The sequence below is a fragment of the Chiloscyllium punctatum genome, chromosome 8, assembly GCF_047496795.1.
Source record: "Chiloscyllium punctatum isolate Juve2018m chromosome 8, sChiPun1.3, whole genome shotgun sequence".
Lineage (NCBI taxonomy): Eukaryota > Metazoa > Chordata > Chondrichthyes > Orectolobiformes > Hemiscylliidae > Chiloscyllium > Chiloscyllium punctatum.
The window spans coordinates 44,554,756-44,570,959 of NC_092746.1; the positions used below are offsets into that span (position 1 = coordinate 44,554,756).

At 39.5% G+C, this 16,204-nt stretch overlaps 1 protein-coding gene across 1 annotated transcript in view; it reads right to left on the bottom strand.

The window, feature by feature from the left end:
- slc25a13 (solute carrier family 25 member 13) overlaps window positions 1–16,204 on the bottom strand; it is a 258,563-nt gene that overhangs the window by 103,474 nt on the left and 138,885 nt on the right. The window contains exons 6-9 of the mRNA XM_072575450.1: window positions 9,846–9,992; window positions 8,386–8,524; window positions 7,719–7,812; window positions 6,125–6,203 (exon numbers count right to left, since the gene is read on the bottom strand). Coding sequence (XP_072431551.1) covers window positions 6,125–6,203; window positions 7,719–7,812; window positions 8,386–8,524; window positions 9,846–9,992 — 459 coding nt within the window. The remainder of the gene's footprint in view (window positions 1–6,124; window positions 6,204–7,718; window positions 7,813–8,385; window positions 8,525–9,845; window positions 9,993–16,204) is intronic.

Here is a 16,204-nt window from a genome sequence, read left to right on the forward strand (position 1 = left end):
TGAATGGAATATTGCTGGTTGTCCACAGCATCTCAATGGATCTAGATGTGAACTGCTAGATCTGTTCTGAAGTTATCCTATTTGGGACATTGGTACTACCACATTACACATTGTGGAAACTATGTCATAAACCATACAGTAGGGAAACAGACCCTTCGGTCTAATTAGTCCATGCCAACCAAAATCCCAAACTAAACTAGTCCCACCTGCATGCACTTGGCCCACATTCTTCCAAAAATGTCTTACTCATGTATTTATCCAAACATATTTTAAATGGTTTTAATGTACCTCCACCCAATACTTCCTCTGGAAGTTCATTCCATATACAAATGTAATAAAGGTTGTCGCTCATGTTTTTTTTAAATCTTTCTCCTCTGACCTTAAAAATACGGCCCCTATTCTTGAAATCCACAACTCTAAGGAAAAGAGACTTACCAATACCTCTCATAATTTTATAATCCTAGATAAGGTAACCCCTCAACCTCCTACACGCCAGTGAAAAAAAGTTCTAGTTTATCCAGCCTCTCCTTATAACTCAGACTCTCCATTCCCGGCAACATTTTGATGAATCTTTTCTGAACCCTCTCTAGCTTAATAATATCCTTCCTATAACATGGTGACCAGAACTGGACATCATACTTCAGAAGAAGCTTCACCTATGTTCTGCACAACCTCAACATGACATCCCAATTCCTATACTGACAGGTCTGAACAATGAAGGTAAGCGTACTGAATACCTTCCTCATCACCCTGTCTACACATGTAGCAAATTTCGAAGAATTATATACATGAATCCCTAGATCTTGCTGTTCTACGACACCACCCAAGCCCCTACATTTAATTAAAGAAGTCCTGTTATTTTACTAAAATGCAATACCTTGCATTTATCCAAAACAAACTCCATCTGCCACTCTTCAGCCCATTGACTCAACTGAACAAAATTTATTTGTAATCTTAAATATTCTTTTCCATTGTCCATTATACCATCAATTTTGGTGTCATCCACAAGCTTACTAACCACTGCATTCTATTTTCTCATCTAAATCATTTATATAAATGATAAACACATGTGGACCCAGCACCAATCCCTGTGGAAGATTACTGGCACCAGCCTTCCAGTACGAAAAATAATTCTCCACTATCATTCTCTGACTCCTGTCGTTAAGACATTTTTCTATCTAATTGGCAAGCTCACTCTGAATCCCATGTGATTTAACTTTACTAATTAGTCTACCAAGTGGAACCTTGTTCTGGGCTTACTCTCACAATGGACAGGTGCATCTTTTTTGTTACTGTTTCATACAATATTGCTAACAAAAATAGCACTTGTTGCTTATCATGAATTACTTTTGAGAAGGTAGTGATGAACCACTGTCCTTCACTCATTGTCCATGTGGTGTAAACACACTCACTGTTGTTTGGAAGGAAGTTCGAGGAGTTTGATCAATTTACAGTGAAGAAATAGAAATATTGTTCCAATCCGCAGAATAGTTTGGGGGTTGGAAGGGATCTTCCTGGTGGTGTTGTTCCTATGTCCCTGCCGCTCCTGTCCTTCATGGTGTTGGATGTTGAGGGTTTGAAGATGCATCAAAAGAGCCCAGTTGTGGTGTAGCAATGCATCTTGTCAAATACATTGGGTCAATTGTGGAGGAAACAAATGATTGGGCTCGTGAATGAGCTGCCAATCAAACTTGATGCTTTGACTTGGATGGTGTTAAATTCCTTCAGTGCTGCTGAAGTGGCACTCATTCATGTAACTGAGACTCTTCCATCACATGTTTCATTATTGCATTTAAGAAAGTGGACAGGCTTCAGAGTCAGTAGGTGAGTTACTCGCCACAGAATTCTTAGCCCCTTCCCTGGTTTTGTAGACAAACAATACTTGTATGGCTGATCTAGTTCAGTTTCTGGTCAATGATGACCCTCAGAATTTTGAATATGGGGTATTCAACAGTTTTGATGCCATTAACTATCAGAGGAATGTGTCTTAATTCTCTCTTGTTGGAGATTGGCATCACATGACACGTGTGGCATGCATGGTCCTTGTCACATATTAACCTAGGCCTGAATATTATCCCAGACTTGCAGCAGATAGATACAGATTCATTAAGTATCTGAAGAATTGCAAAAACTACTATACATTGTGCAATCATCAACAAACATCTCCAGTTCTGACATGATGAAGGAATGTCATTGATGAAGCAGTTTAAGATGGTTGCGCCAACACTACCCTGCTGAACTCGCAATGTTATGAGGCTGAGACCATTGCCCTCCCACAACTACAACCATTTGCCTTTGCACAGGATATATTTCTAATGAATGGGAAGATGAGATCTGAATCCCTACCTGATTTTCATCTTGCCACAGTTTGATGATGTCACACTCAGTCAAATGCTGTCGTGGTGTTAAGAGCAGTCACTCCAATCTCACCTTTGGAAGTCAGCACTTTTGATCATATTTGGACAAGAGCAAGAATGAAATCAGAAGCCATGCCCTTGGAGGAACCAAATCTGGGCATCAATGAGCAGGTTATTGCTGTGTAAGTTCTGTTTGAAAGCACTATTGAGAATTTCTTCTATCACTTTGGCGACAATTGAGAGTAGGCTGAAACCGGTATAATTGTCTAGTTTGGATTTGCCCCGCTTTTTGTAAACAAGACATGGTCTGGGCAATTTTCCATGTTTGTAGGAGGTGCCAGTAATACTTAAGACTAAGCCAGTTCAGTCAGTACTGGCTTCTGAGCCAGTTTTGGTAATGAACACTGAATTCCTGCTCCCACAGTATATTTTGTAACCATGCCACTAAGGGCATCTTGCAAGTAGTATTAAATATGGAGGAAAACAGAGCATTACTTCTGTTGCAGGAAAGGTTTTGAAAAGGATTATAAGAGTTAAGATTTATAATCATCTAGCAAACAACAATTTGATTTCAGATAGTCAACATGGTTTTGTCAAGGGCAGGTCATATCTCACAAACCTCTGAGTTTTCTGAGTAGGTGACCAAGCATGTAGATGAAGGTATGGCTTTGATGGACTTCAGTAAATCCTTTGATAAGGTTCCACATGGTAGGCTGTTGGAGAAAATGCAAAGGCATGGAACTGAGGGTGATTTAGCAGTTTGGATTAGAAACTGGCTTTCTGGAAGTGGTGACTGATGCAAAATATTCAGACTGGAGTCCGATTACTAGTGGTGTGCCACAAAGATCTGTTTGGGACCACTGCTGTTTGTCATTTTTATAAATGACTTTGACGCAGGCATAGGTGGATGGATTAGTAAATTTGCAGATGACACTAAAGTCGGTGGAGTAGTGAACAGTGTGGAAGAGTGTTACAGGTTGCAGAGGGACTTGAATAAACTGCAGAATTGGGCTGAGAGTTGGCAAATGGAGTTCAGTGCAGATAAATGCGAGGTGATGCACTTTGGGAAGAATAACAGGAAAGCAGAGTAATGGGTCAATGGAAAGATTCTTGATAGTGTGGATGTGCAGAGGGATCTTGGAGTCCATGTACATAGATCCCGAAAAGTTGCCACCCAGGTAGATGGTGCTGTTAAGAAGGCATACGGTGTGTTAGGTTACATTCGTAGATTGTGATCAATCACAATTACTGCATACCTGCACCCACCTGTCACCATCCCACCTACCCTTGCCCCAGCCCCACCTCCCTCCCTCTATTTACTTCTGGGCTCCACACTTGGAATATTGTGTACAGTTCTGGTCCCCATATTTCGGGAAGGATGTGGAAGCATTGGAAAAGGTGCAGAGGAGATTTACCAGGATGTGCCTGGTCTGGAGGGAAGGTCTTATGAGGAAAGGCTGAGAGACTTGAACCTGTTCTCATTGGCAAGAAGAAGGCTAAAAGGGGATTTGATAGAGACATACAAGATGATCAGAGGATTAGATAGGGTAGACAGTGAAAGTCTTTTTCTGAGGATGGTGACATCAGCGTGTACGAGGGGGCATAACTATAAATTGAGCGGTGATAGATTTAAGACAGATGTCAGAAGCAGGTTCTTTACGCAGAGAGTGGTAAGGGCGTGGAATGCACTACCTGCGAATGTAGTCAACTCAGCCACATCAGGGAGATTTAAACAATCCTTAGATAAGCACATGTATGATTTTGGGATAGTATAGGGGGACGAGCTGAGAATAGTTCACAGGTCGGTGCAACATCGAGGGCTGAAGGGCCTGTTCTGCGCTGTATTGTTCTATGATACATTAGCTGAGGGAGGGCTGAGTGGTTAATAGGATAAATCTTTCTTGTCATGGGACTGATCCCATGGGGCTTCTTGCATTCTGACTCAATGCTGAAATTTCCTTGCAACGGTTTATCATCTTTGGCAGGTCTTCCTGTGAGAAAGACAGCAAACATCCAGAGATTTTGATGGAGAAGTCAAGGCATTGGCTCAAAGGTATGTTTTTAGTGAATATGACTCTGTGAGGCTATTGCTTAAATATTCTGTGAGACATCTTCTTCTAATTTTGGAGACAATAAGGACTGGAGATGCTGGAAGTCAGAGTCAATAGATATGAAGCTGGATAAGCACAGCAGGTCAGACATCATACGTGGAGGCCAAAACCTTTCGTCAGGAATGGGGAAGAGCAAGGGAGCCCAGAAGTAAATAGAGGGAGGGAAGTGGGGCTGGGGCAAGGATAGGTGGGTTGGTGACAGTTGGGTGCAGGTATGCAGTAATTGTGATTGATCATTAGGAAGGATAGAGCGGATAGGTGAGTCGGAAGATGAAGAGGTAAGATCAGGTCAGAGATGTGAGAAGGAAGGGGAGGGCTGGGAAAGGGGTAAGGCTGAGGATGAATGGATTTTGAAGCTATTGAAGGCAGAATTGAGGCTATTGGGCTGTAAGTTCCCCAGGCAAAATATCAGGTGGTGTTCCTCCAGTTTACGCTTGGCTTCTGAGTGTGGAGGAGGCCAAGGATGGACATGTTACCAGGGGAATGGGAGGGAGAATTAAAATGTAAGGCAATCAGAAGGTCAGGTTGGTTGATGCATAGTCTCCTGTAAAGAGGAATTTTCAGTATCAATTGGGCAGGGTACACGATTATCATTTCCAATGCTTATGTTGATGCTTATTGGTCCATCCAGTTTTATTCTTAGATATCTTTTTCAACTTACTCTCCAACACTCTTCCATCCACAATTTACAAGGCATAGGTCGGTAGCAACATTCCCTCCAATCTGTTTAGCGTAGCCACTCTGACATTCCATGCACGGTGACCAGCATGCTGATGCCAAATGCAGCATTAATTTCCAGTTCCAGAAGCCAATACCACACATGGGCCTCCAACATCCACACAGAATAAATAAAAATGAGGGGGAGTGCTGATCAGTAACATGACAGAAATCTCTCCACTTGCTTCAATGATTGCAGCTCCACCAACATTCAAAAAGTTCAACATCATGCAGGATAATGCGGCCTTCAGATAGCAACAGTCTGTGCCATCTACAACATTCACTGTAACAACTCACCAAACCTCCTTGAATAGCCTTTTCAAATCCACATCGTATCAACTGAAAGGACAAGAGCAGAAGATTCCCAGAAACAGCACCAACTGCAAGTTTCCTTCCAATCATACATAGTCCGACTTGGAACTAAATTGCTGTTTCTTCACTGTCGTTGCAGCAAAAACTTGGAACTTCTATCCTAGCAATACTGTGATTGTGCCCGCCCCATATGGATTGCAATGATTGAAGAAGGCAGCTCACTAACATCTTGTTAAGTCCAATTAGGGAGGAGCAGCAAATACTGACCTTGCCAGCAAAGCTCACACACCAACAAAGAAAAAAAAGCAGGTGGAAGAGAAATCAATATTTTAATCGAAGTGCCAAATTTCCAAATGCATTAATTTTAAAAATCGGTGCATTTGTGAATCTGTAATACTAACATACCAAAGAGCTGAAGGGTACCTCTAATATTAGAAACAGATTTGAAAAGGTAGATTATTATTGGTTTGGAGTAGAAAAAAAACGGACATTTCTTTTCCTAATCTAGTTTAACAATGAATTATTAACAGGCAAATTAAATACTATTTTAGCAACACTATCTCACAAAGTTTAAAGTCACAAACAGGTCACAGTCTCAAGCCCTAAAAATCTGTGCAACTCTCTCACCGTAGATTCTCTCAGGTAATACGGCAAGATTCCTTCCCCATGAGGTGCTATTTTCTTCAGGTCTGTTAATGTGATGTGTCTATAGAAGAAACAAATTAGAAGAAATTAGAGGAATTAACAGTTTAGCATGTTACAAATCCAAGACTTGGTCTTTGTGCACCAAGAGGTGGGCGGCACGGTGGCACAGTGGTTAGCACTGTTGCCTCACAGCGCCAGAGACCCGGGTTCAATTCCCGCCTCAGGCGATTGACTGTGTGGAGTTTGCACATTCTCCCCATGTCTGCATGGATTTCCTCCAGGTGCTCCGGTTTCCTCCCACAGTCCAAAGATGTGCAGGTAAGATGAATTGACCATGCTAAATTGCCCGTAGTGTTACGTAAGAGATAAATGTAGGGGTATGGGTGGGTGGCGGGTCGGTGTGGACTTGTTGGGCCGAAGGGCCTGTTTCCACACTGTAATATAATCTAATCTTAAAAAAAGAGCTCATTATCACATAAGCAAGTGCAAAGGTAAATGGAGAAACAGGTTAAAATAAGAAATTAATATCAGCAGTGATACAAATAGTTCAAAAAAATAATTTAAAATACCAAGATAAAGTTTGAAGAAAGACTGACAGCTTACAATGAGAAACAGTAAAGACCATTATAATACATATAAGCAAAATGATAGTTAAGGGACAGAGGTAGAACTATACTAGACGATTAAAGTAAACCTGCAGAAATTATTGGTACATAATTTTTTAAGGTCAATGTCAAAGAGTGGAGGTAGAAGTTAGGATCCACTGTTCTACAATTTTAAACATTAAAATAGGTTTGACATTAAATTATTCACATTTCAACAGCCTTATCTGACAATACATCGGTTGGTAATTACTGACGATGGACAATACTTCATGAGAGGCAAAAACAAGGACTGCAGATGCTGGAAACCAGAGTCTAGATTACAGTGGTACTGGAAAAGCACAGCAGGTCAGGCAGCATCCGAGGAGCAGGAAAATCGACGTTTCGGGCAAAAGCCTTTCATCAGGAATAGAGGCAGGGTGCCTGCAGGGTGGAGAGATAAATGACAGAGGGGTGGAGGTGGGGAGAAAGCAGCATAGAAGAGCTTCAGGGCAGAGGAGATGACCAGGGGGTTGCAGTGGGAGAGAGATTGGAGAGAGGAGGAAAACTTCTTCAAAGCAGGCATCCTTGCAAGAGGATTTAATCTAACTATCAATAATTAACTCACTTCACAACATATTTAACCACCATTAAACCCATAAAACAAAAATGTGATAAGATTACAACTCAAGATATTCTAAAGCAGTAGCTTAAGTAATTGATTAATTTAAATACTCAATAAATTAAAACAGTTAAAGTGCATAGCTGTAAACCTTCTTGCTCTATATTTCACAGTTATATATCAAGTGCAGTGTGTGCTGCCTTCAAACTTTACTTTAACTTTTGGTAAAATGCAAAGGACTTGGCACTTGTAAGCAGAGGTATTCTGACATTGTCTGTGCTCTGTATATGAACACATTCTAACAACATTAAATGTAATAGCCAAATATGGTAAATTAAACCCCAAATACAGTACATTGTGGCATCCAACTCACCCAGTTGGGTTATTGAGGCTTGATAACTGAAACAAAATATCAATTTCCATAGGTGTCACATGACCAAGTTCTTGTGCAGCAAGAGTAAATTCCTCTGGAGAGAAACATAACACAATATATTGTTCCATTATTTAATATTAGGAAATGACTGTGCCACCTGACAATGCATCTTCTACTTTTGGACAAAGGGTACTAATGTGAGTCAGTGCAAAAAGGGTATGTGGAGAATTGCACGCCTTAGTCCAAATAGGTACAACTAATGATTATTTTTGCTGAAATAAAAACAGTATAATTGGTCAAATAAGGATGATTAAGATTTCAGACCAAGCATATAGGGCAACTTACTGTACACTTGCAGGAGTTACAGAATAATTAATCTGTATTGTAAAGTTATTTTATAGAGTGCCAATTTGGATGTTAGCCTAGTTTGCTAAAGCCTTTAAAATCCCCATGTATCTGACTCTGGCTTAATTAAACTTTTGTGTTGAAATGAAACTAAAAGATTGCAGTTTAGAGTGGATTGAAGTGCTAGAACACAGTAGTCAAAGGACATGCCACAAACGAAGCCAGGAAATCAATCACTGATTTTTTTTGTTTGAAAACTATGCACATCTTTACCCCCTTTAAACCTGGGAAATATCCAGAAGGCATAATCAGAAATCCTAACCTTTACCAACATTCATAATTCTACCGGAGCCAGCTATAGTATGGTAGACTCCTATAATGAGCTCCATGTTGTTTAGGAGTGAGTTAAAACCATTATAGTAGGAGAAGCTGACTTGATGGGTTGAAGAACCTCCAGCTGCCTACAAGTAATAGAGGGAAACAAAAATAGCAAATTTTACTCATGTAAAGTCATTCACATCTCTTGTTTAAGAAACACATCTGTTCAACGCTTCTTGTACGTAATAGATAGTTACTTAGGGTTAACAATACTTAAATAGTTCAAACTGACTTTATTCACCACATGTTTCTGCAATTGATTATTAGCAGACCATTATCTATTTCTTGGAACGTAAAAAAATTGTATGTCTACGTCAAGCAATTTACAACAGCATTTGTCCTAATTGATTGTATTTGAAAAACTAATCATTGCAAAATAGACAACTTGTTACAAGCACTGCATATTCGCAAATCTCCCAACTGACAAGGAATTTTGAGGCAAGGGGAGAAATGCAATTCATGGCCATTCTTTTTATTTTCAAAATACAAGCAGTCAGGATTTGAAAATTACAAGACATTTACCCTCAACCTTTTCTCTAGCATACAAAGCTTACCTGATGCTGTGTGCCCAAGGCTGCTTTCCTGCACAAATTAGGACCCTACACAAATGTCCTTAAAGGTGCTCAAAGAACCATCACAAAATTGGTTAAATGTTACGTTGTTGTGGAGTTGGAAGAAGCCTACTAACTATTCCAAGGCTTAAATAAAAGCAAAGTGTGGACAAACTCAGCAGGTCTGGCAGCACGTCAAGAGAGAAGCAAAGTTAGTGTTTCGAGTCCAATGTGGCTCTTCTTCAGAAAAAGAAATGGCCCTCAAGAATCTTCCTGTTGGCTAACTCAGGCACAGAGGTGGTCAGCACTGATTGAACTTCATTAAAAAATATCTGAAAAAGCTATCCACATAGTAACCACCGTTGATTATCACAAAAACCCACCTAGTTCACATTAGTTTAGTTCAGTCTTAACTGCCCTCTGAAACGGACAAGCAAGCCAACTAGAAATGGACAATAAATTCCGGCACTGCCAGCATTCTACAATCCATCAGTGAAGGTTTAAAAATTAGCACACTGCTTTGGGATGTCTTTTTTGCACCTGCAGCTCAATGCTTTCATTGAAATGACACCAAATGCCAACTTTAGCATGAGCCTCAGACTAACATATTAATCAAATGCCTCACTGATTTCCTGTCTGCTTTGAGTACAAGAGTAATTTCGCACTGTCTCAAAAGAGGTACTTTAGAAACTATGTGGAAAAAGTATGTTGTGGGAAATAATTTTACAAGATGCATTATTTTAAAACATTTCAGAGGCCATCATTGTTGAAAATATGACTTTGTAATCTTGATATTTATATTGCTTTTAGCATTCCATAGAATGTGTGTGTTCAATGTAATGATGTAACTTACTGTTACTAAGGATTGTTCCACAAATTGAGTCAGCATGTGTGGGCGAACAGTGACCATGATATCCTTGAAATCCATAACAGAAATGCTACCGCTCTTATTTGTATCCCTCTGCATAAAAGCCTGCCTTGCATGCTCCTGCTGTAATTCCTGCAAATTCAGAAAATATGAACTAACATTTGCTTTAAAATTCTGATGTCTATTTCCATTTTGTGCATTAAGTGAAACAATAACAGGATTAAAATGAAGTTAACTGTAATTTTGCAGGTCTTTCACCAAATTTGACCCGAACGCAATAACAGTTAGCAAATTTATACTAGATTTCAACAGTCAATTTCTCGAAACCATGTAGTTGATGATTAACTTTATACACCATTTCAGCTTCTATATAGAAAGGACAGATTCTCAGATGACAACATCATAAAGTCCGATAGAGCAACATTTTAAAATTCATCAGTCAGAAAGAATCATAGCTGTGAAGAGAGTTTATATATTCATAAAATGAGATCACCTAGGTTAGATCTCATGGAATACAGGGAGAACTAGCCATTTGGATACAGAACTGGATCAAAGGTAGAAGACAGAGGGTGGTGGTGGAGGGATGTTTTTCTGACTGGAGGCCTGTGACCAGAGGAGTGCCACAAGCATCGGTGCTGGTTCCTCTACTTTATGTTATTTACATAAATGATTTGGACGCGAGCATAACAGGTACAGTTAATAAGTTTGCAGATGACACCAAAATTGGAGGTGTAGTGGACAGCGAAGAGGGTTACCTCAGATTACAACAGGATCTTGACCAGATGGGCCAATGGGCTGAGAAGTGGCAGATGGGAGTTTAATTCAGATAAATGCGAGGTGCTGCATTTTGGGAAAGCAAATCTTAGCAGGACTTATATACTTAAAGGTAAGGTCCTGGAGTTTTGCTGAACAAAGAGACCTTGGAGTGCAGGTTCACAGCTCATTGAAAGTGGAGTCGCAGGTAGATAAGATGGTGAAGAAGGCATTTGGTATGCTTTCCTTTATTGGTCAAAGTATTGAGTACAGGAGTTGGGAGGTCATGTTGCGGCTCCACAGGACATTGGTTAGGCCACTGTTGGAATATTGCTTGCAATTCTGGTCTCCTTCCTATCGGAAAGATGTTGTGAAACTTGAAAGGATTCAGAAAGGATTTACAAGAATGTTGCCAGGATTGAAGAATTTGAGCTATAAGGAAAGGCTGAACAGGCTGGGGCTGTTTTCCCTGGAGCTTCGGAGGCTGAGGGATGACCTTATAGAGGTTTACAAAATCATGAGGGGCATTGATAGGATAAATAAGACATTGTCTTTTCCCTGGGGTTGGGGAGTCCAAAACTAGAGGGCGTAGGTTTAGGTTGAGAGGGGAAAGACATAAATGAAACCTAAGGGGCAACATTTTCACGCAGAGGATGGTACGTGTATGGAATGAGCTGCCAGAGGAAGTGGTGGAGGTTGGCACAACTGCAACATTTAAGAGGCATTTGGATGGGTTTATGAAGAGGAAGGGTTTGGAGGGATATGGGCTAGGTGCTGGCAGGTGGGACTAGATTGGGTTGGGATATCTGGTCACCATAGACAGGTTGGACCAAAGGGTCTGTTTCCATGCTGTACATCTCTATGACTCTAAACTCAGAAACAGAAAAGTGATAATCGTAGAAATTACTGGAGAAACTCAGCAGGTTTGGCAGCATCTGTGGATAAAAGGTAGAGCTAACATTTCAGGTCCAGTGCCACTTCAAAACTGTTTGTTCATGTTAAGAAGGGGCAATTCTAGATTTATTTTAAGCACTGAAGCTGGACAAAGGGAAGGAGTATCTATGGTACAGCTTTTTTGAGAAAGGAATTATAATTCAACTTGACTTAATTTAGTTATGAAAAAGGACAAAGATAAACCAGGAATATACATTCTAAATTGAGGAAAGGCCAGTTTCTGAAGTGTGACTTTGCAAATGTGAACTGGAAATTACTACTTCAAGTAAGTCAGTTTCAAAGCTGTGGAAGGCACTTAGGAGGAGATTGATAGAGAACGTTCCAAGCAAATATGCTCCCATGCAAAGAACTGGGACTTTCAAATCCAGACCATCCTGGATGGCAGAGTAGAATAATATGGTTTAAAAAAAAGAGAATCTTTGACAGGAAGCAGATTATAGAATCATATATTGGTGGCAAAAACGAAGGAGATCATTCAACCCATCGTACAAACATGAAGTAGGAGTAAGAGCGACCATCTGAGACTCAAGCATGTTCCTCTGTTCAGTAACATCATGGTTGGTTTGTTTGCATTTCGAACTACACTTTCCCTATTTATCTTGATGATGTTTGATTCCCCTGCCTAACAGGCACTATCTACCTTTGCTTTAAAAGTATTTAATGACCCTGCCTCTACTGACTTCTGAAGCAGATATCCACAGTCACACAATCTCAAAGAAAAAGAAATCCTCATCTGTCCTGAAAGACTATTCCTAATTTTAAAGCAATTGGCCCTAGATCTAGAATCACCACAGGTGAAATATTTTTCCACAGCAACCCGATCGAGACAATTCTATTTGTGTATGATGGACTGTCACTGTAAGTGTCCAATTGTATGACACCATGGTGATATCATTGGCAACTTTGGGTGGGAAACAGCTTAGTCTAACTTTGCTGCCTGTAAACATCTCCACAATAAAGCTCATGCTGTTAAATACTTCAGCCTCTTGGTTCTTCTTGGAATGTAAGAATGGTGGACCTAATACACTTAAATTAAATCATCCATCACTTTTCTAGACTGCAGTAGAAACATCCACCTGTTCCAACTTATCCTAATGAGACAATCCACCCATTTCAAGCCTCCAATATATTTATGTTTTCCTTAAACGAGACCAAAGCTTCTCATAGCATTCAACACCCTGTATAACTGAAGCATAACAGCCTTACTTTTATGTTGAATTCCTCTCATAATAAAGGAGTGCATCCCATTAGTCTTACTGATTGCATGTGTACCGGCATACTAAGTTTTTGTGACTCATGCACAGGAAAACCTAAATCCCTATGCACCTAGCAATTCCATAGTCATCCTTTATTTAATTAATACTTTTTATTTTCATTCTTCCTGACAAAGTGAATAACTTTATATCTTCCTCTTTCTGTCAGATTCTTGCATATTTAAATGCTCTATATCCATCTGCAAATTCCTGTGTCTTTACAATATATTTTCCCATCTATCTTGTTGTCATGTGGAAATCAGCTACCATGCCTTGGCCTCCATTATCTAAGCCAGTGATGGAAGGTGTAAAAATATGGATGCCCCAGCACAACTCCCTATCGGCTCCAATCATCATATCCTGCCAACCAGACAAGAACTGAGTCGGTGGGTTCAGCATGGATTGTTCCATTGGTGGGGTTGGCGAATACATCTCCATACAAAATCTGACCTATGGAACAAAGCTGTGCAGTGAGGTCATGGATACTGATACCTTTGTGGAACCTAGAGGAGAGGTACAGCACTTTCCACAGGGCAACATGGATGCACACAGAGCAGACTATTGGTATCGTCAAGAAATATTACAGATGTCTAGATCAGTCTGGTGGAATTGTGCAGAATTATGCACCCAGTGAGGATGTCACATCTTGTGTTGTTCTGCATAGCTCATCCTGGTGCAGCAGTGTGACAACACTTCCCATAATGAGAAGGAGAATTCTGTCCAGAATCACAGCAGTACATTTGATGCTGGTATACCCACAATGACTCAGCGACATATAACAAACAATGGGTCAACTGGGGCATTGAAAATTAATTTAGTTAGGTTAGAGGTAATGCAAACAGTCTCATTTATTTCTCAATGCAAATACTGGACCCCTGGCAGGCAAGAAGGCTGCACAGTGGGGTGGCATGGTGGCTCAGTGGTTAGTACTGCTGCCTCACAGCGCCAGGGACCCGGGTTCGATTCCAACCTTGGGTGACTGTCTGTGTGGTGTTTGCACATTCTCCCCGTGTCTGCATGGGTTTCCTCTGGGTGCCCCGGTTTCCTCCCACATTCCAAAGATGTGCAGGTCAGGTGAATTGGCCATGCTAAATTGCCTATTGTTAGGTGCGTTCGTCAAAGGGAAATGGGTCTGGGTGGGTTACTCTTCGGAGAGTCAGTGTGGACTTATTGGGCTGAAGGGCTTGTTTCCACACTGTAGGGAATCTAATCTAATCTTAAAAGATAGAAAACCAATAGTTTAGAGATCAGAACATTTTGTAAATGTAAATACAAAGGAACTTTTTTGGGAGAGAATAGAAAACACAACTACCATGTACTCAATAGGTGGCTTTGCAATGATGATACAATAGAAATACAAAGAATGAGAGAGAAAATATCTTGTTTGACATCAATCTATTTTGTGACTATCGTGACCACAGGTTTGGTATGCCAGTTGTGAATTATTTTGCAACTGTGACTTAAAGCAGGTCAAAACTCTAAGGAATAAAATGTCATGTTGCAAAACTGTACATGAAAAGCATTAAAACAAACCATCTGGTCTAGGTTAATTATGATATATAAAGACAATTCACATATCAAGAATACAAGAGAAAAAAAAACTGGCATTAACTGGGGTCCCCTGCCGCCTTAGGTCTAAGGTCTAGACATCATATTAACAAAACTACTCAAGTAAAAGGACTGGAAACCAATGACCACAAATCCACAGTATAAAATCACTTACACTGTTTAGAAATAAAATACATGCTAAAAATAATTTTTAAAACAATTATGTTTAAATATTTTCTCTGATTCCAAAGTCTGTTTATTACTTTCATTTTTAGAAGCATTAATGATACAGTACTCTAATGCTTTACTACAATTAAATATTATCCCAACTACCCTACAGTAATTTCAACTGAAGTTATACAAGAAACTCAGTAAAAGTAGCATTAAAAGTAATTAAAAATGGCCATGATTCTAGCTGATCTTAATTCCATGCTGAAGATATATAAATGCTATGGTTAACAAGTCCATTATGTACAAAAAACACGTCCACCTGTCAACTTCATTTGACATACATATATGGCAAATATGCCTTATACTGTTGTGGATTTACATGACTGGAAGCATTACCAATTTGAATATTAGAAACATAACCCAAGAGAACATAATAAAATTCTAAATCCAAGGGCTTGTAAACCACTGCAGATGTACAAGCGTACATTCTTTGTCGTCTTACTGATTGCTACGGTGATATTCCACAAGGTTCAGTTGCTTCTACAAGCTACTTGCATGGAAGTTCAGATATTTGGCACAATGACATCAGAAAGAATGCAATGTACTTTCATCTTAGTAGTGTTCATCTAGGAGGGAAAACTTGCAAGTGCACCGAATGTCCTTGAATTTAAGCAGGGTTTTTAAGGTGCTATTGAAGATCTTGGCTATAGGATGCAATGCATCTTTTCACTAATACTGTGATGAAAGATGGCTGATTATTTTGGGACTGTGGATTTTACAACAGTTGCATACTGGGTTGGTTGATTTTGTGAGGATTTTGAAAAAAATCAATGTCTGAAATATCTTTCAGAACAGTAACCTAATCCAGTTAAGCATCCGAGAGCAGGGAGCCTCTGGAGTGTTACTGAAGAATTGTTTTACTGTGGTGATTTACAAAAGGTAGATAAAGACTAATGACCATTAGCTTGTTTTTGGTTCAGGATAATCAAGAATTGACTTTAGTTTAAGAAGTCCAGGGATTAAAAGTTATGGGCAATTTGGAAGCAACCTGACTGGAGTCATAAACAAATAGACTTTCTCTCCTAGAAAGGAGTATAGGATAGTTCAAGGAAAACATACATACTTTAGTATAAAAGTTTAATTTGTGAAACTTTCATACACTGAAGTACTTTGATAGAAATCTGCAGATTGTCATAAATTGTGAAAATTTAAATCTCTATTTTGCAAATATTCATGTAAAACAACTGTATAGTTCACAAGAATGAACCTGGAAGAATCAGTTAAATTGAAATTAAAGATATGAAATAGAGCAGTAATTTCTGTGGATTTGCATCTCCATAATGGATCGAGTCGGAAATCAGGATGTTTCTTTTTCTGTTTGTTTTATGATCTTTCAAACTGTATTCTATATTTAAATAGTTTGTTTTTGTTTCTTGCATTTGATTTTTTTATATCATACACTTGTATTGTCTTCTTAATAAACTCTGCAGCCTTGTGTGGCTATGTTTCAACGAATGACCACCCTGTTAACTAAACATTTTTTAAAAATGATATGTCATGCTAGATTTAATTATAAGATCAAACTTGTCCATCAACAATACACATTTTGCTTAGATCATGCTGCACATAATCACAGACACTTTCAGAATGTGAGGTGTTGCAAAT